At 43.0% G+C, this 25,203-nt stretch overlaps 1 protein-coding gene across 2 annotated transcripts in view; it reads left to right on the top strand.

The window, feature by feature from the left end:
• Positions 1 to 24,102, top strand: part of ST3GAL1 (ST3 beta-galactoside alpha-2,3-sialyltransferase 1) — a 78,173-nt gene extending 54,071 nt beyond the window's left edge. For both annotated transcript variants that reach the window (XM_041407593.1, XM_041407592.1), the window contains 5 exons: positions 8,640 to 8,836; positions 11,989 to 12,168; positions 16,832 to 16,877; positions 19,133 to 19,252; positions 20,676 to 24,102. In XM_041407593.1, the coding sequence (XP_041263527.1) occupies positions 8,640 to 8,836; positions 11,989 to 12,168; positions 16,832 to 16,877; positions 19,133 to 19,252; positions 20,676 to 20,849 (717 nt within the window). In that variant the 3' untranslated portion in view covers positions 20,850 to 24,102. The remainder of the gene's footprint in view (positions 1 to 8,639; positions 8,837 to 11,988; positions 12,169 to 16,831; positions 16,878 to 19,132; positions 19,253 to 20,675) is intronic.
• Positions 24,103 to 25,203: the final 1,101 nt, after the last annotated feature.

The following is a 25,203-nucleotide window of genomic DNA, read 5'->3' as shown; positions in this document are numbered from 1 at the left end:
TTTGAATGCATTCTCTCTTAGGAAAAAAAAATAAAAATAAGAAAAAGCTTGCGACTCAGTACAGAAGTCTGAATATGTAATGCTCCTTCTTGTAGTGAAACAGAAAAAAAAAAGAAGCAGTGCTTCCTCAATTTACAGAATCAGTTAGGTTGGAAAAGACCTCTGAGATCATCGAGTCCAACCTGTGACTGAACACCACCTTGTCAACCACACCAGGGTGCCAAGTGCCACATCCACTCTTTCCTTTAACTCCTCCAGGGATGGAAACTCCACCACCACCCTGGGCAGCCCATCCAATCACCCTTTCTGTGAAGAAATTCCTTCTAATGTCCAGCTTAAACCTTCCAACCATAGTTTTAGACTGCGTCCTCTCGTCCTGTTGCCAGTTCCCTGGGAGAAGAGACTGACCCCCACCTGGGCACAACCTCCTTTCAGGTGCTTGTAGAGAGTGACAAGGTCACTCCTGAGCCTCCTTTTCTCCAGGCTAAACAACCCCAGCTCCCTCAATCTCAGTCACCTCATAGGACTTGTGCTCCAGACCCTTCACCATCTTTGTTGCCTTTTCTGGACTTGCTCCAGCACCTCAGTGTCCTTCTTGAGGTGCCCAGAACTGGACACAGCACTCAAGGTGTGGCCTCACCAGTGTGTTAAAAGTTCAACTCAACAGATTCTTTCAGAGGAGGTTTGTTTCTTCTTCAGCAAAATGAAAAAAGAAGACTTTCAGAACAGCTGAAAGTCTCCCCTCCCTATCCTGAACAAAAGCTGTTCATTAATTTTCAGGGCTGTCTAACCATGTTTTAGTGTTTTCATTCTTTTATTATTCAGATCATGTTCAAAGGGACTACACCACTTCAGAATACAAAATCAAAGCAATTTTTTTTCAGATGGTAAAAATAAATCTTCTAAGATTCCTAGACTTTTTCAATATTCAACCAGGATATATTTTGATGTCCCCCATAACTGCATTGTGTATTGGAAGTTTTTACTCACTGAAAGTCTTTGCCCTAATGTGTAGTAGATGAAGAAAGTGCCCTGACTCCTCTGAAGGATGGTTTTGGGTAAACCCCAGGCATGATGTGGCCTCACCTCCTCATTGCAACTGATTCCTTATGCACATGTTGCTTTGGGTAAGCTTTTCCAAGAGAGTGTAATTTCTTCAGTAAATACTTCCCAGGTGCATCCTGAGGGCAACTCCCTTTTTGCTGTTCATTTTTAGGCTCATCTTCAAAGCAATTCTGAGATTTCGGCCAGTCTTTAAGAAAACATGCTTATGGCCATGTTTCACTCTTGTGTGCTTTGCCAACTCAGTAATTTGTGACTTTTTGCTATATTTGTACATAAAAAGGAGGTATGAGGAAACCTGAGATTTCTCGAACTTCTTTTCCAGGGGAGGAATGACTGTGTGTTCACTCTCAGGAGCTGATTTCAGACAGTGTGGTGAGAGACAGACTCTTTATTACATGGTTGTGACTTCCCTCCCATGGGGAGACCCATGTGATGTGCTGCTCTAAAAGCAGGCACAGCCTTTGCCTGCCCACCAAACTCAAGCTGCCCTCCCTCCCCCTTAACCCTGTTGCTGTAGATGTGGATAAGTGCTATTCATCCCAGTAGTCCTGCAGCATTAGTATCCCTCCAGTACTAGATCAATGAGGACTGATTTCAGAGGTTAATGACCAGTACTGGAGACAAAGGCATATTTGGGACCAAAGAATGGGATGGTTTCCCTCGCTTACAGCCCTTCCCATGGCTGCCAGGCTGCTTAATGTTTTATTTGGAGACTATATAGTTTGAACACTTTCAGCCTGGTAGGATGTGACCTTTAGGAGGAAATATTCCTGCTTGCTCTGAATAAAACTGTGTGTACTGGATTTAGTGCTACCACCTGTGCAGGTGGGAAGGAGCAGGGGGGAGAAGGTCAGTGCCACCATGCCTGCAGTGGCTCATCTTGCTGCATGGGGCAGGGCTGCTCCAGAAAAGGCCCTGAAAATGTACCTGGCTGTTTCTTTGTTCATGGAAACAAGGGGGATGTTGTCAGGATTGCTTCCTGCTTCTCATTTGCTCAAATATACACAGGTGAAAAACTGTCCCTTCATTATCAGGTAGCAAATAATGGCCCAGATTCTCCCACGTACAGCCCTGCAGCTGCTCTGTACTTCTTGTGACTTAAAGTTGAATTGGAATCCCCTACTCTGAGGGGGGATCTGGGCATTAATAACACTTCAGGCTGTGAACAGTTTATTAGAAATTCCTTCCACCCTCCCTCCCTCCCTTCCTGTCTCCCACCTCCTCTCTCTCTCTTTCTGCTCTGCCTTCCCTCATCTTGTGCTCAGGGACTGAGAGTGTTTTTTGCAAGGTAGCACCTGGTGTTACGTGATACATTCCTTTCTGTTTATATTTTCTTTCCCACCTCCCTGAGCTGGTTCACCTGCAAGCTTTCCATTGTTTTACCATGACACAAATGCTGTGGATGTTCTCACTAAATTTTGTAACCCATATATAAGGAAACATGGCAAGAATTGCAAACATCATTTATTTATAGCTTTCTTGTTTTGTTCTAAGGGCTGGATACATTGTTCTTGGTGGTCAGAAAGTACAAAAAATAGGAGATCAGAACCTGTTGTTCTAAGCCCAAATGTTGAGGTTGATGGATTGAAGTTGTGATAAGTAAATTTAGGCTCAGAGTTTCCTGGCAATCTTCTCTGTAGCACATTGTTCATAAACTATCATGTTATAAGAACTTTTATCTCTAGTCTTACAGTGTTTGAGGGTTTTGCATTTTCTTTGGAAGAAAGCTCAGATCTTGGGGCCATGTTATTAGCGTATCACAAAGAAAATATTAAACTCATTATGTTTGTTGGAAAAACGTAATAGATGGCTTAAAAATTTGCTTTCAGCCAGTGAACAAAGGGACATCCCCACCCAACACACGTGCTGGGGAAGTTGGGGCAGCTGCACTGATTTTTAAGGCAGCAGCAGAGCTGCTTGGCACCTGAGTCATGCATTTTGAATGCTCTCTGAGGAAAATGTGTCCAAATACTTTGATCACCAGAAGTTTCCTTTGAACCTGGGATGCTGTCTATGACACTTGGAAAGCAATACTGAGGGCTCAGCGGTTTGAAGGCAGCATGTAGCTACCAGATCACTGCAGAAGGGGGTACCAAATCCCAGTGCCTGGCCCAGTCCCACCCAGTCCCACCTGCAGTTGGGCTGCTTGGTTGTAAGTGTGACATTTAGACCAAATTTGGATATAAGGGAAGAACCTGACACTGAGCCACCTCTCACCCTCAGTGTCAGCCCCCACATAAGTCCAGCTGGGCTGGAGCTGCTCCTCCTATGGTGAGGACAGATGGACCTGGAGGTGGTCCAGGCTCACAGGTCTCTCTCAGCATGAGGGTCAGAGTAGTGTAGAGGTGACCCATATCAGCCATGGAAGTCAGAAATTGTACAACTCAGCATATTATTGTGTGATATTTACAGAATATATGCATGTATATATTTATATTTGCGAATGTAAATTTTTTGACTACACAGAACATTAAACAAAGCCTAAACTCTTGACAGTTCCTCTATTCCTCCCCTTCAACTCTTAGATGCATAGTAATTGAAGGACATTAAATATAACAAGAATAAAGCCATATTTTCTAGACCAAAGAGGCATTTTTAAAATTGATGATTTCCTTTTAGGCTCTCCTTGAGTCTGTAGAACAGAGATTACCTGGATTTACCACACCAGACTCTTGCTAGGATTAATGTTGTAGCTGGAAAGTGTTGCATGAGTGTTAATGCCGCCAAACTGCAGCAGTGAGGCAATTAGTAGCTGGGCAAAAGAGTTTCTCATGGGGCTTTATTTGCTCTTTATCTCTGAAAAACAGTTTAAAGAAACTAGAAAAGCCACAAACCCCAGTATTGCTACCCCAGCTTGCCCCAGGCTGCCTGGCTGGGTTTTGTCAGGGCTGCCTCACCAGTGCCAGCTGCTGTCACACCCACAGTTGTACCTATCTGTCCACCACAAGGTTCTGCCTTGGTCCGTGTTCTGTCTGCATCTACATCACACCCATGGCTGCAGGCTCATCTCTTCTACCTGCTAATAATTTGGGGTTTTGAAGCTGTGCTTAATACGCTGCCAAACTTGGATGCACACCAGGAGAGCTTTCCTTTGAGGTTCTCCGACTGCTTTGAGGCCCCATGATAAGAAGGACATGGATGGAGCAAGTGCAGAGGAGGTCAGGAAGATAGCTGGAACACCTTTCTTGTAAAGACAGACTGAGAGAATTTGGATTGTTGAACCTGAAGAAGAGAAGGCTCTGGGGAGACTTTGTTGCCAGCTTTCAATATCTCTTTAGATACAGCTCCAAGAGAGCTGGACAGGGACTTTTCACAAGGGCATGTACTGATAGGACAGGGGGGAAAGGCTTTAACCTGGAAGAGGACAGGTTTAAGATTAGTTATTAGGAAGAAATTATTTCCTTTGAGGATGGTTGCCCAAAGAAGTGGATGCCCCATCCTTGGTAGTTTTCAAGGCCAGGTTGGATGGGGCTCGGAGCAAGCTGGTCTAGTGGGACCTCTCCCTGCCCATGGTATGGGTATCAGAATGAGTTGATCTTTAAGACCTCTTCCATCCAAACCATTCTGTGATTCCGTGACTGTAGCTGTGTCCTCACCACTCCAAGCCATTAGCTCTGAGCAGCCTTGGCTATATTCACACTCTCCCTTTGCAACCCCTTAGCCAGGTTTTGGGTATTGCTGCTTGGCAGTGCTGTCAGTGTGCTGGCATTGGAGAGCCCAGTGAAGCCTTCTGAGAAGTTTAAAAAAGCAGCAAATCCTTTGTCAACATTAGTGGGAGCATGCACAGTGATGAGGAGGGAACAACAGGCTCTTCATGGAGAGCTATTCCTGGGCGAAGAAAGGGAGTGCATGAACTTTTAGGGTTCTTTTTTTCTTGCCTTTTTTTTTCCTTGCTTGCTTTTTTAAAATAAGAAGATGCAAAACCAGCTAGTTCACTTCTGTATGTGAAATGGGGAGTTTCTAAGGCTGGGAAATGATTTAGGAAACTTCTCAATCTGAACTCCCAAATAAAGTTTTTAACAACCTACGGTGAGAGTTGACTTTCAAGTGACACACAGATTTTATGGAGGGAAGCTGGTCTGTTGAGTAATATTTTATATGTGGTCACGAGTTAAGATGCTTTATGATCTTGGGCAAAAAGTTGAACTGCTTCTTTAGACACACATATTACTTGCACAGACTTCTGAGGAAAGCAGCCACTTCACTCAGGACACAGGGTGTGGGAACTCAACACATCACTCTGAATGTCCAGAGTCACTGAGAGAACCCTTGGGGAGCTCGGAGACCTTGGAATGTTACCAAAAGTGTCTGGTGGCTTGACTTTGATCCATCTAGAGATAAAATATCTGTGTATGAGGAAATGAGAAGTTCTAGGGTGTGAATAGTGTATTTACAGGATGAAGTGTAGATTTTAGAAAATTAGGTACAGGGTGGGTCATGAAGACAAGATGGAGGATTCAGGACGTAGTCCTGGGTTCTTCTTCCTTCTTCATGTCTTCCATTTTGTGTGATGATGTTGGCACATTTGGATTGGTTCATGGTGAAGGTACACTTGTCTATAAGGGTAAAAAGTATTGGGAATTAAAGGTAAATATGATATACGTAATTTTCAGTATAAAAGACAAAACCGTCACGTGGGATGTGGGCGGGAGAGAGGGCACTTGACTGTCCTGCTGAACAGACCTCGGCTGGGCAGAGAGAAAATATTGTAGATAAGAATCAAGAAACAAGATTGAAGACCGAAAACCTGAGAGTCCAGACTCGTCCTTCGAAATCGCGGCCACCCAGAACCACTTTTCCCGTGTCGGGGCAGAGACAAATAACAGCGAACCCCGACAACAGGGGTCAAGTATTTCAGTGTAGTTAAGGCCACTTGTAGCAGCTGTATCCATACACATGACCCTATCACACATCTACAGCACCTGGAGGGAGGATGCTGTCCTAGCAGAGCCACGTGGCACTGCTGTGGCTCTGCCTTGCACAGCATGGCAGACTTTCACTCTGTGCTTTCATTGATTTCCTTCTGGGAAAGGCCAGACTGGTGGGAGCTTGATGAAGAGGAGAAAAGAAAAAAAAAAAAAAAGAAAAGACAACAATACTCAAAAAAAAAAAAGGACAAAAATTTGGTGTGGGAAAGTGAACTATAATCGGCTTGTAATTGTAATGCTATTAAAATAGTCTTTTTTCAATAAGCCAAGCAAACATTGTGCAATAAGGAACTGGCTGCATGTTAAGTTTGAACATTTCTAAGCTGAATATGCCTTGGAGTTAATCAGCTTTGTTGCTTCCTCTTCTCTGTTTTGCTGAGACGTCAAAGAGTAACCAGTGTTGATAGAAGATTAGGCCTGAAACGTATATTTCAATCAGATAATCATTGGGAAATCAAAACAGAGCACTTAAAATGAGTTAAGGACAGATGTCTCATTGTATGGATTTTCAGCACACAGTGCAGTAAGGTCATCGCCGTATTTGAGGTCACTGAGGGAATTTCTGGCACTAGTAATGGTCTTTCCCATGGAAGTTGTGTACCACAGAGGGATTGTAGGACAATGGTGTCCTGCTTTCAGGTTGGTGTTGGTTCCCATGTTTCAGCTTGGTTGCAGTAGAGTTACTCTAGACAGAAGCATTAAAGAATGGTAGATGTCTGAGCTCTGTAAATGAAGGTGCCTATCCAGGATGTTTCTTACTATCTTAATGCAGCAAAAATGCATCACTACTCCAGGCCTTTCCCTTTTCTGATGCTGTCAATCTGGACAAAAAGAAAATGTAACTTAAAAAGGCCACTCAGGTACTTGGAATTTTCTGAAAATTGCATTCCTGTTCTTGAATTTTCTCAGGGAAAATCAGTTCAAGAATAAGATTTTGGTGGGGTTTCCTTTTAATTTCTTAGAGACACTTAAGAGTCAGCTCATCTTTACAGAGGAAGAGAGTATATATGGAATATGCAAATGTATGTTCAAATTACTCAAAATAAGTTCCTTTTTCAAAAAATATTGTATTTTACTACATTATACACCTGTACTAGACTCCGTGACATCTATGAAGTCTCAAATTATTTTGAAAGCTGCAGGTTTTCTAACATTGTTTTTCTCATATTCAGAGTAAGACATGGTTAGATTCTGTTAATAAAGAACACACAAGAGTTTAGGTATGTGGCCCTGTGTTTGTTGGATCACACACAAATTTAGAAGATGACCTTTTTTATTTATATAATTGAGCCTTGCACTGAATAGTGACATACATAGTTATAATTACAGTGCTTGTCTGGTCATCCTAATTACTTTGCATCCTAATCACCTTGTGCAGTCCATATACAAGTGTATAGATTAGGAAGGATTAGTGGGAAGATTAAGTCTGTGTATGCATTTCTTTGTCTTCTTTGTTCCAAGTTCTCAATGTCATCTTCTAGCTCTGAGCTCCAGAGACCTGTTGTTTGTTTCAGTGCAAATAAGGTCCTGCAAAAAGCACAGAATTTAAACAAAAATTACAGCGCTGCACCTGTTGGTGTTTGTGTGAGAGAGGGAGATAGCAGGACAAATTAACAGTGCAGTCCTGGTGCAGTCAAGGGAAACACACTGGAAACTAAAGCCAAATTAGTCCAAGTCATTCCTGGGAGTCGTGGGAAAAGGTGTTTCTCTTCTCTCCCTCCCTGTCTTTCCATGCCCTGGGCTGGCAGAGCAAGACAGAGCCTTTTTAGCCTTGTGCTGGAGCCGTTCTCCTTTTGTGAGCTTGGAAGCAAGTGGCACCACGAGGGTGAGCAATGGTGTTTATGAGCATGCCAGCACTGCCAGCCTCTTCAGTAAATCTCAGAGAGCTGAGCTCCAGAAGGGGAGTGTCTGACCATCACCTGCCCTGCACCTTCCCATCCAGCCATTGTTTCCACCATGCACCACAGAGCTGCTACAGAACAGTTCCCCTCCATGGCAACAGGCACAATGACCAAGGTCCGGGTGGTTTTCTTCATCCTGGAGGGTTTTTTTAGATGATTATACATCTCCAGCCCTCAGGGCTAGCTCTAGTAGTTTCTTATTGCGTGAGCAGCTGGTTCCTCTACAGTTCACTTCCCATTTCCCTCTCCCACTCCTGGCATATGCAAAATTTGTGGCAGGAATATCAGCCACTTCTGTCTTCCATAAGCTCCCCTGAGACTTTTCCATCGTTTATAGGAGAGTTAAAAGAAATCTTACACGTAAATAAATAAAAGAAATCTTACACATAACCTAACAGAAAATACCTGACCCAGAGTGGGTTTAGGCTTATAGAACACCAGAGGAACGTTTATTCTGCTCAGGCCAGCCTCGGGGAAAATACTTCATCTGTTCTACCATGGCTAGATAGAGGAAGTGTGGGAATCTGATGAGGAGGAGGAGAAGGAGAAAAGGGAAGCCAAGTTTAAAAAGTTAAGGAGTTTTCCACTTGATTTTTTTCACACTTCGGCTCCCAACATGAAGCCTTGTACTGCAGAAGGCAGTGTCTGTGGGTAGATGTTCTTTGAGGAGACATTTCAAGCCATCTCTAGCTCACAGAAAAGCTGCCTGTGTTGGTAACCTGGAATGCTTTTTTCTCCCTAACAGAAGCTGCAAGGAGAGAAAGCTCCCAAGAGTTTGAATGCCACTCTGGCAGAGCTGTTTGGGGTCATCCCTGGGGACGGGGATCCTCTGCAGGAGCGCGGCTCCTCCTCCTGCCGGCGCTGCGCCGTTGTGGGCAACTCGGGCAACCTGCGGCAGTCCCAGTACGGCCAGGACATCGACTCCCACGACTTCGTGCTCAGGTGGGTGGAAAGCACCCAGCTACAGCTGCCTTTGCTGTCTAAAATTCACTGGTGTTTGGGGGGGACAAGTGAGTAAACAAGGTTTCAGGGTCTGTCTAGTGAAACCTGGTACTTAAGTCTGAGTTTCAGGGGTATAAACTATGTGTGTTGGAGATATGAGCTCATGTTTTAGCTGGGGTGAAAAAACATGAATAGGTATTGATGCTGGAACTTGTTCTGCACAATCTGTAATTGTCCATGTTAAAAAATACAGGAGAAAAAAGATTTGCACTTATGAGTAAAAGTTATTTCTGCAGCCAGTGCTCATGAGTGATCTTTAGACATTTAGCTGACTGTATTAGATTTGACTTTCTTGCACTTGTTCATTCTTAAGCAGTGGTAGGGTGGGGAAGCCAAAGATGCTTTTCAGTGGGCAGGTGTCACCTGTTTGGCTGTGGGTAATTTGTAAAGGATGACATTGTTTCTCCCTTTTGAGGCAGCAAAATTGGCTTCTTTGTTCCACTGAAAGGCAAACAGGAGCTAGGTAAGCACAGTTTATCACCCAGAAGGCAGCCAAAATATCTGGACTAAGTTCATCTGCCTTTCACACCACAGCTGCCAGCACAGTACAATTTGGAGAGCAGTAAAGGTCAGGAAGGGAGGGATTGCTCTTGAAATGCCACATGTGGGATTATTCTCTCAAAAGAAACAAAAGACTTAGAAAGTTGTGCGCTGAAGTCAAGAACAAATCAACAAAAGATCAACACTGTTTGAACTGTTAAGCCACCTTGGCTTCTGATGTGGCTTGAGCATGGCATAGAGTCTTCAGGTGACACATCTTCACAAAACATTTCAGGAGCTGCTTCTGCCAACAGTGCTTCCCCAAAGGCACAGGCACCAACCTGGCTTTCAGATCCATGAAGGGAAAGGGAGAACCCTCAATTATTCCTACAGGTTGTAAATGTGGGACAGCTGCAAATGTGGGAAGCTATGGTGCTTAATTCTGTGTCCTTTCATATGGAGACAGCCCTGTTCTGTGTGGACTTTCTTGTATTGCCTGTCTTACATTTCCAGTCTCCTGCAGAAAAGAGCTTGCCGGACTCAAAAGCTGGTAGTAATAACTAAAGAGTAACACACCCAGGTGCATGTTTCTGCTCCAAGGCCTTGCCCATCCCATAGCCAGCCCTCCCTGGTAAGGGCAAAACTCTGGGTGACTTAATGACTCTTTCAGTCTCAGATTTATATTTCAACAATCTTGAACCAGATCTGAAAGGATTGCACAAGGTTTTAGGACTCACCATGGGAATTTGTGCAGAGAAGGCAACCCCTCTATGCGTCAAACACAAAATCTCTGGTGACCTGAAATTCACTTCCACATGCTCTGGTAATACAGCCAAATGCAGGGGAGAGCCAAGGAGTCTGAGGAGGCTCCTTTCCTTCCAAACAGCCCACTTTTATTTGTATAGCTATCTACTTTCCTGCAGAAGGAAGTTCCTGCTTGGCCCTTCCTGCTGAGACTGGGTGTGAGCGCTGCCTTCTGCTGTATGGCACCAACAGCCCCACCATGGGTGGTAGGAAAGGAACAAGAAGCCAAGGGCAGACTGTAAGATGACCAACATGTCACCCTTGGTTTTGTCTCGATGGAAAGAAAGACCCATATTTTATACCTTTGACTGACTAATCTCAAGGCAAAACACAGAAAGTCCTGTGCTTTTCCAGTGTTTCTACACAGTATGGTGTGGGTCTCTGGCAGGGAAGGCAATAACAGGGAACTCAGTAACAAATCCACAAGCTGGCAGGATATTCTAACTACACTAATAACTCCCTTGAAGGGAGTTAGAAGAAACTTAAGTAATTCACCTGGGGGAGAACTGCAATAACACAGCCTGGCATAGACTTGATAAACAGATTTTGCCTCTCCTGTTATCATTAACCAGGGCAGCATGTTGTCTGGCAATGTATGATGCTCCTCATTACCTTGTCAGCTACATCCTTCCTTGTCCTCCCTGTGCTTCTGCCAGGAGCTGAGATAATGTTATTGCAGGAAAAAAAAACATTTTGCTCAGAGGCAACTGAGGGGTTTCTCCATGGTTTTGCACAGCACCATGGATTCATACAAGTTGCTTCAGGGTTCTCTAATGTGCACTGTGCTGCACCACAGAAATATGCAAATCTCCACCACTGAGGAGCTGAAGCATCAGGGAGAGAATTGCTGATGTGTTCCCAGATTGGCTTTCAGAAGTGAACACAGGCATAGAGGCATTTCTGCAGTCCTGAGTTCAGAAGTTCCCTCTCTGCTCCTGTATGGGCCACTCATTTAAGGGTTGGACTCAATGATCCTTGTGGATCCCTTCCAACTCGAATGTCCTCTGATTCTGTGAATCTGTAATACATCCAACATAAAGTAGGGTAGCTCTGCTTGGCCAACATATCTTAACTGAGCCCTGGAGGCCCTGGGCAGATCTCACTGCACTGACTCCAGGGTTACCTAAAGCATCCCATGTGTGTGCAGAGTGACCTTGAGTACCTGTTGGATTTGGAGTACATACTGCAAAGTAAAAGTAAGGTTTGAGTAAATGAAGGGTCAGCTGCAGGTCCTGTACTTGTCACTGTCTTTGTGTCTATTTGGCACTGACTTCTGTGCCTTTTTGTGGGAGAACCGTAAGGAATATTTGCTGCTTCTTGCCACACATAGCATAGTTTATTGCCTTGACCCTACACATAGAAAAACACCTGTATGGATAAGGGGGAAGTGGATCTGCAAGAAGTCAAGCTGATGTATTTCAGGGCAATGTTTTTCTCACCAGCTGGAGGATGCAGCTTTAGGATGAAGTGAGATGTGTTCTCATGGACTCACCACTCTTTTGATGACTGTGAAGTGAACACAGGGATGTGCTCAGAGATACACCTGCTTCGTATACTCCTGTTCAGTCCAAGGAATTCCACATTAAAGCTGAGCTTTCATTTACTGTTCAGTCACATGGATTATGATCATTCCAGCTTGCCTGAGGACCCCTACACCTCTCAGAGCTGTCTGAAGACCCTGCATATAGCACTCCTCTTAGTCATGAGAGCATATTCCTGCACCTCAAGCAAATGACTTGGTGAAAAATCACATGTACTTGTACTTACATAATTCCTCTTCTGTCTCAATTCTTATTTTTGGGCTGCAGAATGAACCGTGCCCCCACTGCTGGCTATGAATCAGATGTTGGGAGCAAGACCACTCACCACTTTGTTTATCCTGAGAGCTACAGAGAACTGGCAGCAAATGTGAGCATGATCCTGATCCCCTTCAAAACCCTGGATCTGCGCTGGGTCGTCACCGCTCTCACCACAGGCACCATCAACTTGTGAGTAAGGGCAGGCACTAGGGGTGGGAGCTCCATACTTGATGTTGCTGTAGAGATGGTAGCCTCTGGGGGGCAAATCCCTGCTTCTGGTAAGGCCTAGGGGTGCTTTACAGACTTCTCAATTCAGAGTTCAGCCCTAAACACTTGATTTCTAGGAAAAGCTTAATGTTATGGTGCAGCTGTTGAGGCAGAGATGGAGATCCAGTCCCTTACATCCCCAGTGGTCTCAGAGAAATGAAAAGGGGAGTTTTTGCTGGTGGAGGTGACCACTTTGGTGAGAAGGCTTGTGAACTTTGAGGTTCAGTGCCTCATGCTGGGCTTTTCTGCTCATCTTTCCTCCTCTCTGGCTCCTTAGGAGTGAGTACACTTGCAGAAGAGGTCAAGGGGCAGAGAGGGCTGTGCAGGCTGCTCACCTGAGGCAGGGAGAGCAGATGCAGTCCACAGCACTTAGTGCCTCATCCAGAGGATGAGCTCCCCTGGACAGGCTGGTCAGGAATTTGGTCCGTCTTTCCTGGTGGAATGTGACTGAGAACTGTGCAGAGGAAACAATGTTTTATGTATCACCTGCATGTCTTAGCCTTAAATTCAAGAGTTCTACTTGGCAATAATGTGGCACACTGGAATTTATTCTCCAGCTCTTTTTTGAGTGCTGTCAGAAGTAAAGGTTGTCTCCTGCTAGATTTATGGCAGCACCAGAATTAGAAATGTGATCAAAGTGCATGTTTCTTCTGGAAGCCTGCTAGCAGATTCTTTTCCTTCCTCTAAGCTGACTTTTCCTAATCCAGAGAATGAAATACGTGACATTTGTACTGTGTGTGAGATTATGTGCTGGATGTGAAACCACAGCCCTGTGGGGTTGCTTGATGACACTCTGCTACACACAGACAGCAAGAGCTGATCAAATTGCTTTACTCCAGAGAGAAGTATGTCAAGACACTTAAACTTTTTTCCCAATTTCAATGTCTCAGGAGATTTAAACTTGGAAAAGTGTGTCTTGGGCATGCTGACTGGGTATAAGACCCACTTTGCAATTTTATGACTCTTTGATGAAAAAGCAAATGAAGTTTATTTCTTCTCTAAATTTCCTTTTCTCTCTTTGTAGATACATTTTAGATTCTTTTCATTTCTTATTAAGATTCCCTTAACTTATAAAAAATCTGTGTTACCCTTTTTATCACCAGCATTTAATACATACAGTCATAAACTGGCTTGAAAAAATCCACCTTCAAGACACACTCATATCTTGGAAAAACCAGTACATTAGAAAAGTGTACCACTCACAACAAGGCATTGAGGTGCTGAAGCCTGTCCAGAAAAGGGTCTTGGAAGTGGGGAAGGGTCTGCAGCACAAGTCTGATGAGGAGCAGCTGAGGGAGCTGGAGGTGCCCAGCTTGGGCAAAAGGAGGCTCAGGGGTCCTTACAGTCTCTCCAAGTGCCTGACAGGAGGCTGTAGCCAGGTGGGGCTTGGTCTCTTCTCTCAAGTAGCAAGAGACAGGAAAAGAGGAAATGCCTCAAGTTTCACCAGGGGAGGTTTAAACTGAATATCAGAAACAATTTCTTCACCAGAAGAGTTATCCAGCACTGGAACAGACTGCCCATGGGAGTGGTAGTGTCACCATCCCTGAAAGAATTAAAAAACATACAGGTGTGGCACTTAGGGACATGGTTTAGTGATGACTTGGCAGTGGTGAATTAACCGTTGGACTCAATGCTCTTAGAGGTCTTTCCACCCTAAATGGTGCTATTGTTCTGTAATTTACATGGACACATGTTTTTCAGGCAGGCCCACTGCCTGTCCCTGCCCAGGAGAAATCTCTTGGTGCTTCTTGAACTCTGAGCCCTGCACTGGTTTCAAGTGAGCCCTTAGCCTATTAGGAAGATATAGCTGACCACAATGCAGTCACAGCATATGAAAGGGAAAACACCTTTGCTTAATAAATTGCAGGCTATATTATATATTTATAATTAGATTATATACATGGGCTTGGTAAGCATCTGGTATGAATTACTGTGTGAGTATTTAACCACATGAAAGAAATACTATTTTAAGACATTTGCCGTACTCAAAACAGGGAAATTGCATAATTAATAAGCTGGAATAATAAAAGAAGAAAATAATAAGCATACAAATCATAGCAATGTACATAGCATAATTTTTCCCTTGTAGAATTAACCTACGAGCATGCATTAAAAACCCAGTGTCAGATAATGGTATAAAGAAACTGTTGAGTGCACATTTTTAAAGGGGAGAAAGCATGAAATAAAAATAAAACACATTTGAAAGTCAGTATTTTAGAAAGGAAAAGGTACTTATCTCCTTACCCTAGTCTGCTTGGGCATTGTTCCACATGCACAGCCTGCACAGTGTCAGCTGAGTTTAGGCTAACAGGAACCCAAGTGTACTCATAGCTAAAAAAGATAAGCATCCTGTATTGGTTAGACTTTTACACAGTGTTTAATTTTCTGCATTTCAGCCAAATGAAATAACTTCCTAAAACTCAAAACCTGTGAGTTAAACATATTCTTCTCTTAGTATTATCATAATTCTTGCCATTTTTTTTATGATTCAAAACAAAAGCCGAACTTCAGATTGCCTTAATATTAGCTTCAATTGACAGCTGAGTGATTCTCTCAGACATTCTCAGTCCCATTTGACTGATGTATTTCCATCTAAAATCGTCTCTCTAAGACTAAGCATTGTTCCAGAAGAGACTAAGAAATGCCTTTTTTGGGATAGGAAACTTTCAGGCCCTCAGGAGCCATATATTTACCCTGGTTGCCTTCACTTGCAAATCTTTTAGGAATCTGTATGGTGAAAAAACTGCACTTTGTTTGGCAAAGACGGTTACTGTATTCCTTAAAATGTTACACATCTTGGGCCAAGGGCTCAGTAAATGTTTTGTACAATGAAATGAATGTTTTGTACAGGGACAATGACAGATTCCACTGGAGCCCTGCAAAGTGGTTCATGGAAGATGCTTCCCAGGTGATGTTGCACTGCCACCTTCATCACAGGTGTCACTGTCCCACCCCTGTTGGTTCCTCCTGGGTCCCTCATTCCCTGGCTGCCCTGCAGCCCAGGTTTTACATGAGCATAAGAGCAGAGGTCTTAATCAGTGTGCCAATATTTTCTGTTTCATTTTATGAAACTCTGCAGCCACGTGACAGCAGGACTTGGGCATTCTGAAACAATGAAGTAGATCTCGGTTAAAATGACTAATATGTCACCTGGCAAGAGCTCCAGCAGTCTCCTGGTTGGATCAGGGATGTCCACAAGTACTGTCATGACACTTCATACTCGTCTCTGGTCTTCTACTGTATCTATCCATGAAACTCAGCCCTCTTGTTTCTTCCACATCACCTTTTTAGAAAAGATTAACTGTTTATTTATATGATATTAAGGAGATGCTGTCAGAAAAGAATTTCTCTGCATTAGCACAAAAAGGGCATGGGATCACCAAGCCTATGTTTATTTGATTTGCTGATCAAGGTCAGGCATGGGCTGCAGCTGCAAGGGCATATTTGCTGAGAGCAGAATGAGAAGTCTGCATGAGTGTCCCTTTCCCCAGCAGCATCACCTCCTAGGAGCACTGGAACCACGCATCACCTCTGTCACTGCCTCCAGCCCAGAGCACGGATGGCAGGTCAGGAGAACATTGCCAGGTCACCACTGGTTTGGGAAGATTTAGACTAAGTTTTAAAAGTGATGACGTTCTGTGGTTCAAAGAAAATAAAACCTTAATGACAGGAACCTTGTCACCAAAACCCAAGTGAAAGAAAACATTTAGACTGAACTAATGGAAGGCTTTGGTGATTTACCACAACCCGTCTAAAAAGTGTGCAGGATATATTTTGGGATATACTCCAATAAAAAGGCCAGTTTACCCGAATTTTTTCACTTGAAACAAACTCAGGATAATTTTTTTCTTACAGCACTCATGATGAGCTGTGCAATGCTGGCACACACACAGTGCATGAGATATGGGGAATAAAAGTTTTTTTTATTTTCATTTTTTCATTTTCATGACTCATGATTTCAACACAGTCATAAGGTGTAACTTGGAAGTTTTATGCTGGAAACTGCAGGAAGCCTTCAGCATCATTACTCTGGGGAGGAGAGGAATAGCTCTCTGAGAGGGGCTGTGTACTGGGAATGCCCGAGTTCCATATAACCACAGAGCTGGTGAGCTCTGCTGCCACCGACTCTGAAAATCATGTGGCAGCTCCGAGTATTAGGAGAGGAAAAGTCTCCCCCTGCTGGGAGAAGGTTTTTCTGCCATGAATTAGATGGAAAGCCTTTCCCATCATCACAGAGCAAAGACTGCAACAATAATGATTCAAGAATTAGAAGTCTCAAGCTCCACATGGTATTGACTATTGATCCTATTGTCAACTAAATCTTCGGTGTCCTACTGTCAATAATTAACTTAAATATTTAAGAATGTAATAGTTTCCTATGAAATTGCTTCAGTGACAGCTCAGGTTTTTTCCAGCTGTGTTACTTAATTGCAGCCTCATTTTACAACAACTTCTTGATATTATTACTTTAGAATAATTTGAATTTATCACTGTATGTGAAGAATATTCTTTCTTTGGAATTATATGAAAATACTAATAAGTTGGGCTTTTATTTATCATGGTGCTTTCTTTTTTTCTTTAACAGCACATATGTTCCAGTTCCAAGGAAAATCAAAGTCAAAAAAGAAAAGGTGAGCAGTGTTGATTTGTGTATTTGTTCTGCTAATTTATTTGTATGTCTTTTGCCTGTTTGGGAAACTGCAAGAATCCAAGCAAGCCCTTGACATTCATAGAAAGTTACAGCCAAAATAGAGACACTTTAAAAGGCCCAGCTAAGCTAAAGATTTGGCTCCTGTGTGCCATTTAGGCCATAGATCAACCACTAAATAACTGTGGTTGGAAAGAAATTGCTTTTGTGGCTATGCCATTGCACGAGCTCTGTTCTGAAGGTTGCATCACTTCCTCTAGTGCTGCTCAGGAACATTAAAAGTGCAGCATTGTCCTCCAGAGTAACTGCTCTGTTCCTACCCATTGCAGCCATTTGTATGTAATGATACTAAGGAGAGACCTCGGAGGTTTTCTGAAATAATTGTAATATTTGAACACCAAGGATGATTCTGACTCCCAGGTCAGTTCCTTGTAATAAGGAGCTAAGTGAATTCTGAACAAATAAAGCTGTGTGTTTCCAAGTCAGTGGAGAATTCCTGGTGGTAGGCTCTTAGCCCACAGCTGCAGTAATTACCTGTACCCAATTAAACGAGCTGGGAGGCTGAGCTCAGGCCAAGTCCAGGAAGGTTTTGCTCCAGGTGTATTACAGGTCTCACAGGCAGTGTTCAAGCACAGTTTAAGCACAATGTTCAAGCATGAGAGCACAGACAGAGACAGGCTGGAGGCAGGATTTGCCATGGGGCAGGATGTTAATTCCCATGGAGGAACTTTAGCCACTGTGCAAAGACTTCTGTTGTTGTAGCTGCATGGTTTGAGGCTATAACGAGGCAGGCTCTTCCTATAACCAGGAAGAACCTCTAGCTTCCAGAAAAACAAAGGTCTCTTTCTCTCAGCCTTTGGAGACACTGTTTTTCCAAAGAAGTACAAGTGTCTAGTCTATCAAGGCCTGTTAAAGTATGACATTAGTTCCAGAACATTAAAATTACAAATTAAAGCACACACCTTTCATTCCAGAGGCCAGGTTTTGCCAAAGCCTTCAGGTGAGAGCTAGTATCAGTTTCTTTTCCTTTGCTTCAAGCCATGGACCTCTAGGGTGCAATAAATAATCCCTTAGCTCATCCTTACCTGTTGTGAGGTGCATGATAACCTCTGCAAAACCCCTGTGAGAAGCAGCAGGGCAGGTTGTTAAACTCACATCACAGCTGAGTGGCAGCAGCCCAGGGTACGGCGAGATGCAGCAGCTTCCTGAGCATGAGAAGAGAACCGTGTGTTTCTTCCCACACTGTGCAATGCAAAACACCCTGTGAGAAGAGATTACACACAGATGCAATATCAGCAATTAACCTCTGACTTTGTGAAAGGAAAAACCTTGCAGCTAACCAGATACCACTGAAATGCTGTCACTCTAATGACAAATGCAGTGTGGAGGGAAAAGGCTCTGTTTGCCTCACACAGGGGAGGGGGTTCTATACCAAGGGCTCCTACCAGTCCTTGGATTTACTGTACTCTCAGGTCTTTTCTTAAGTGCTCTGTCTCTGGGAGATGACCTTTGTGAGATAAACAAATGCATTTTATGTCTTGTAAGAAAAAACCATGCAACATAGAAAAATGGCACATTTGAAAAACAGGATAAAAGAATCACACACGACCTGATAGGCTTCCTGATAGTTTGCATTTGATCCTTGGTTTCCTTAGATCTGCACCTGTAGAGATACCAAGACATGGCTGGCACATGGTGCAGAAGAGGCAGTAGCTCTTATGAACTGATGATCTTAGGGGTCTTTTGCAACCTAAATTCATCTATGTCAGTAGCTCTTATGAACTGATGATCTTAGGGGTCTTTTCCAACCTAAATTCATCTATGGTTCTGTGAAACGTGTCATGGCATCTCATGTTTGCCTTGTTCAGGACTCTAGCTCCCCAGAGCTCACCTGCAGGGTGCTGCAGGGAGAGTTGAATGGCTAATGCCTAATTTTCATCTCACTTGTGCTGTTTCATACCTATTGGTTTCAGTAGGAATCTCCAGGATTTACATTACTGTAAGCAGGAGGGATATCAAGACCAAGGAAGGGCTTTTGATATGTAATTGCACATGGGAAATATTTCTGTTTGTACTTAATATGGGACTTATTCTTGCCTTTCATTTGCCTTTAAGGAATTACTACTTTTCTTTTCTTACCTGGTCCCCTACCCTGGTGTCCTTTAGGAATTATGTGCTACCATTGTTTTTTTCTCCAGGGTGTTTTACTAATGAGTCTTTGTCTCAAATTTTGCCTAGATCCTGGTTTATAATCCAGCTTTTATGAAATACATCTATGAAAACTGGCTGGAGCATCATGGGAGATACCCCTCCACAGGCCTTCTGTCTTTGATGTTTGCTCTCCACGTATGCGATGAGGTAAAGTCTGTCTGTGTGTGGATGTACGGATAAAAATCAGGACATTTCACTCTGAAGAGCCAGGAACAGCCCTTGGCCACTCACTCAGCCTTTGTTTCCCCCTCTGCACCTTCTCTGTTATTTACCTCTTCAGACATGTGCAGACTCCTCAGAAGCATGCAGACTCATGCTCAAGTGCCAATGATGGATTTTTTTAATGTCAGCAAGTTGCAGGGTTTATGATGCACTCCATGAGAATATAATTAAACATACACAGAGATTCCAGCTGGTATCAAGAGGCATCTAAACACGAATGGTATCTGTGCTCATCTTGCTAGTGAAAGTTTGAATTATGTTTTGTCTCCTATTTTCAAACTCAGGCTTGTGGATTTATGCTGTAGGTTATAGCAAGTGCCTTTGCTCCAGCAGTCACTTGGGGAAATTCCCTGGTTTGAGTGATGTGAGGTGCTCCAAAGTGACTGGAGACTCAGCTATTTAGGGTAAGGCCAGGTCAGCTCTACAAAATCCTGCAAGTATGGGCTTGTCAGCATAGCGCATCAAAATCATTTTGCTGGCAAAACCCCTGTCCTGGACACACATCTGCTGGTGAGTTTTGGTCCCCCAGGCCTGTTTTGCTTGGAGAGGTGATGGAAATACTCCTAAAGATACTGGAAGAAACTCTATCATAGTCAGAGCAGATTGGCTGGAGCCTGTTTCCTGGTAAGCAGGCAATAACAGGGCTCTGACGTTACCAAAATTAACTTAAAAATAGCTCATATTTGAATGGACCTGAGTGTGGTTGGTTTTGGGAGCTGCTTTGGGGCTATGACCCATTTTAATCCAGCCAGACATATCACCACTCTCAGTTTAAATAAATCAGTGGTGATGTTTGAACTGTTACCATCAGAGGAGACAGGCATAGCCATCAGCAAACGAGCCTTTGGGAGGGGAGAGGCTGTAGCTGTGTACACATGCAAAGAACATAAAATCCATCTTTCTCTGAAGTAGCTGCAAATATCATACAATAAGCATATAAGTGTGGTCACCATGGGTCATTATTTGGAAGATCAGGACCAAACCAAATTTTTTTCCACTTTCTGTGGAAGAGGCATTCCCATCCCAAGCCACGGATCTCCTGAGGTCAATCATGCTTAAGGGATAGGAATGCATTTTTGTGTTGCTGAACAAGAATTAATGGATAGAAATATCCTTTTTCCTCTGAGTTCAGGTCTGGGGTGTCTCAGCATAGCTTAGGATGTCACCTTGGGTAGGCCTTGGGCTGTTTCTCTGTGCTCATGCCATGCAGCAGAAGGGCTTGGGATGACACTGATCACCTCAGGTGCTGCTGCCTGTAAATACACTGGGAAGAAAGAGTTTCTTCAGCACTTCAGATGAAGAGCAATTGCTTTCCAGTCCATAACACTAGTTCTCCCTTCCCTCCTAGGTGAATGTGTACGGCTTTGGAGCAGACAGCAAAGGACACTGGCATCATTACTGGGAAAACAACACTTCAGGTGGGGCTTTCCGGAAGACCGGCGTCCATGACGGGGATTTTGAGTTCAATATAACTTTGACTCTTGCCTCCATTGAAAAAATAAAATTTTTCAAGGGCAGATGACCCTGGCCACGGGGACAAGTGGGGGCTGCAATTTCCAGCATGCAGCAGAACAAAGCTCAGTGAAGATGATCTGGGCACCAGCCAGGTTTGAATGCGTGGATCTGCGGTGGGTTTGGAGCATCTCACACCGCAGGGATGAGGCCGAGGCTTCCAAGCTGCACATGATTTCCCTTCTTGGGATAGCTGGGAGCTGCCAATCAGCTGGAATAAATTAATCTCTGCTTAGGCTCTATGGCTCAATTCTTGAATTACTGATGAAAGATCTGCCTGTTGCAATTAGAGGAAGCCTGGGCACAGGAACAGTGTCTGTGTGTCTGTTCTCTCCTCGAGCAAGGCAGCAGATCCTTGAAGAACAGTGAAAATGATTTCTGGGACTTGGGATCCACTAAGGCAGCTGTGAGCATCATAGTAAGGATTACCTCAAAGAAATGAATTCACTTCTGCTGTTGATCTTGTTTTTGAACCACCTCTTCTTTGTTCTCTTATTACTTCTGTTTTCACGCTGTATTAAGGAAAAACATGATGAAGTTGCCTGGAGGAGGAAATATTTCAACCATTGCCTCATTTTGCATTGATAGTGTCTAGAAAATATGAATCAAATCATCTCATATATTATTTAATATTGCTTCCTACACAGCCATAATGATGGAGAAAATAATACTGAAAACTCCAGAGAAAAAAATGGCCTTTTTAGCCACTTGTTTGTCTCACTTGGTCATATGTAATTTTTGGGGTTTTTTGAGGTGTTTTGGTGGAAAATACTTTGGAATGTTTGGGGGTTTTTTATTTAATCAGTTTAAAATTGGAAAGTGGACTTTCTTCAAGTCATTTATATGTGCCTTTTATACTTGTGCAACAAATGTGATTTTTTTTTAAGACGACAAACCCTAAATTAAACATTTTTATAAAAGGGGGGAAAATTAACCAAAGTTTAGCTTCTGTCTGATATGCTTTTGTAGTCAAAACCAATAATAACAACTCCTATATTGTATTTGAACAAACACAAAGAAGACAATTTTTGAAGGTAGCTTTTACCTTTTTTTTATGGGAAAATATTCAAAAGTCCCAAGAAAAAAATTTCTTCTTAATTTTTTTACAAGTTTAAAAATGTGGCATCTCTTTACAAGGTCTTTATCCAAAATGGAAAAAAAAATCATGGTTTGGGATATTAACTAGTTATACACTAAGAATCTTCTGCTCTGTAGCAGCACTACAAAGACACAATCTGTACCAGCTGATCTTAGAGTATGAAACAGACTTCAAAATCATGTACATCTCCGGAGAAATGAGTATATTGATGTCAGTACCTCCAGGCAGGAGAGGAGGGAAGTTACAGTGGAGGTTTTATACTCACAGATTTTTGCTGGAATCAATGCATTAAAGCTTCAAGGACAGATAAAGTGTAAATCCAAGTTCAGTCAGTGAAGAATAGAAAACGTGGTCTTTTCTTCTCAATATGATGAAAACAGGACTTGTGGATTATGGATCCACTTTCAGCCTTGGTGAAACCAGAGGAATTCTTGCCACAGACTTCAAGGGACTTTTGATCAGGCTTGGGAAAAAATGGCATATTTAATTTTTAATGCATCACATTGGTTGGAGTTTATGACAAAAGAAATCATAATCTAAATGTCCTGTCTTCTATGCACCAGTTGTGGCAGAATGTCCAAGCAGATGAGTATCTGAGCCAGTGAAAGCCCTTCAATAGTGATGTGCTTCATCCAAGATATATCCCCTTGTCTTTTTGCACCAGTTGGTACCAGTGAGGTGCCCTCCAAGGCAGCAACACATGGCACAGTGTCATGGGCAGCTGGAATTTTGGGCCACAGCACCGCTCACCAACAAGAATTGCTTTACCCACGTGAGTATTACTGGACTCATGGCTCATAAAGAGCCAAGAATGCCAAATATCTGTGTGGGAATCAAGCTCCTCAGCTGTGTGACCCTTCAGCAATATGGAAAGGGCAGGATTTTCAAATCCTTAAATCCTCATGATGAGACCTGTTCACAATCCTCATGTCAAGAAGCCATTTCCCAGCAAGAGCTGACCTGCATGTCACAGGCACAGCAGATTTGATGGGCTCACTGTCTTCTACAAGTCCTTTGTGAAAGAATGAAGCATTACTGCCTGAACCGTGTTTGTTGGCTTTAAGGATTCCAGCTTGTTTAAATTGCTGTTAATCAATACGGCTCTTGTGAGATGCTGCAGAACTACAAAGCAAGTTTAAGAGGTAAAAGACTAAGTGTAAGACACCAGTCATAGCTTCACAGTGTGGCTGGATTTTGGAGCTTCAAGTACTTTTCTTTTTTCCATCATGGACAAATATTAGTAATTCAGAAACATTGACTGCTCTTTCAGTCATTTTTAGAAAAACTTGGAAGAAAACTCATGGTGGTTAAATCCCCTTGATGTTTTGTTTTGTTTGGTTTTTTTTTATCACAGGGGTCAATTTGGAATAAAAAACAGTGGAAAAAGAAGCCAGCTATATTCTAGCCTGTGTTGCTCTGAAAGTTTCCTTTTGCTATTCTAATAAAATTTCAATTTTCCCGTGAACATTCTGCCTCTGACAGCACATATAAAACTCATGGCTCATACATGCAGACAGATTTAGTGTCTTCATCATGGAACAAGCTGCAATTCCCATTTAATTTTGTTGCCAACAGCAAGCAGCAACTGTGTACCACTGATGTCCACTTTTCAGAGTGTAAGGAGAGCAGAGAGTGGATCTGTCCAGGTGTAGGGTGAGGAATAGTCTGTGCCATCACGTTTCTATTCCAGGGGAACTTTTTCTAGAGTCGTTTAGGCAGCTGACTGTTATGTTAGATTCTTGTCTCAGTTTCTCCACAATTTTGCTGCTCTTTCAATTGCCTTCAGAATCAGGAGATACCAACAGATGATGCTGAGGGAAGAATTAATTCCCACTGGCATTGTTGAAGACTATTTTCCTGTTAGAAACTTTTTGGGTTTATTTAGTTTAAAAGAACCAAGGAAAACATTTAACAACATGTCTAGGCTTCAAACTCTTGGACTGTATGTGCCACCACTGCAAAATCTCTGAAGCACTCCTTGAGTGTGTGTTATGTTTTTTACCAAAGCCAAATCTCTTGAGCACTTTTTTCCTCCCATGTCCAGGTTTTCTTTGTACTTTTCTCTGACTACACGATCAATTATGATTTTTCTTCTCTAATGGTGGGAGTCTCACACAATCATTTGTTGACATTTTATTTATTTAATTTTTCAGTATGATATGAATCAAAATAAATTTTTTATTATAATCAAATCAAAGTGTTTCTGTGCACCCTTCTTTTTCCACAGTATTTTCATTACTTCCTAGGACCTCCTCTGTCACATAACAGTGTAATGAAGCTTATTCCACTTCCTCACACCCATCTAGTCATACTCAATGATCTTAGAGGTCTTTTCCAGCCTTTATAATTCTGTCATCCCTTGGGTGACATGGGTATGTTTCAGGCTGCTTGTGGTCATCACACTGCTCACTTGGCAGCTCTAGGCCTCTCTGGAGAAAAAAAAAAATGAACTTAATATGCATGTGGTCTCCTGATGGATCTATGCTCTATTTAAGAGATAAACAAGGGAAAATAATGCAGACCCAGAAATCAGTGACTTGAGAAAAAATTCTACTTGCCTGACCTGGCTGAGATGGGAGGATCCACACCAGGTCCCTGTTTTCAGGCCTGCTGAGGTCACACAGGTGCTGCAGTCATGGCTGGCTGAGCTGGCCATTAGAAGAACCCCTCCAGGAGATGGATCCCATGGTCAGGTATCACTTCAGCAGGTCACACACACCTCTGCATGACCATGGCTCTACATGTGGAAACACCACCTTGGCTGTTTCTCATGGACCTCATCAACTGCTCACTTTCCTTATCTGTCCTTTCCTTTTCATTGTTTAAGGGACTGAGTAGGGCAGATGGTCTGGCAGTGATGCAAGCTGCCCTTTGAGGATGACCTTCAGAGGATCAGGTTCTCAGAAACTGCTTGATACTTTGCTTTGCAATCCAGGCTCTAGACATGCTGCATCAGTGAGCTATTAATGGATACAGCCCAGCCAGAATCACACTTATGGAAAATAAGTGGGGAGTAGAGACACACAGGCCTGAGGAGCTATTCCAGTCACTTCAGGTGCAGAGGAGGTGCAAAGCATTTGCTCCTCTGTTATCCTCAGCAAAACAAAATAACACCAAGGAACAGCTTTCTTAGAACTCATTTTGTATTTTGCTTCACGTCCACTCACAAGAGGTGCAATGCAATGCAGCTTCCAGGTCTGAAATTATTTTGTCAGGAAAGTAATTTACATAAAATTACAATCTGGAAACCACTTGAGACTAGTAA

This window comes from Onychostruthus taczanowskii, unplaced genomic scaffold (assembly GCF_017590055.1).
Source record: "Onychostruthus taczanowskii isolate IOZ18803 unplaced genomic scaffold, ASM1759005v1 scaffold27, whole genome shotgun sequence".
Lineage (NCBI taxonomy): Eukaryota > Metazoa > Chordata > Aves > Passeriformes > Passeridae > Onychostruthus > Onychostruthus taczanowskii.
The sequence above is the reverse complement of the archived record's forward strand: the minus strand, read 5'-3'. Positions and strand labels throughout refer to the sequence as shown.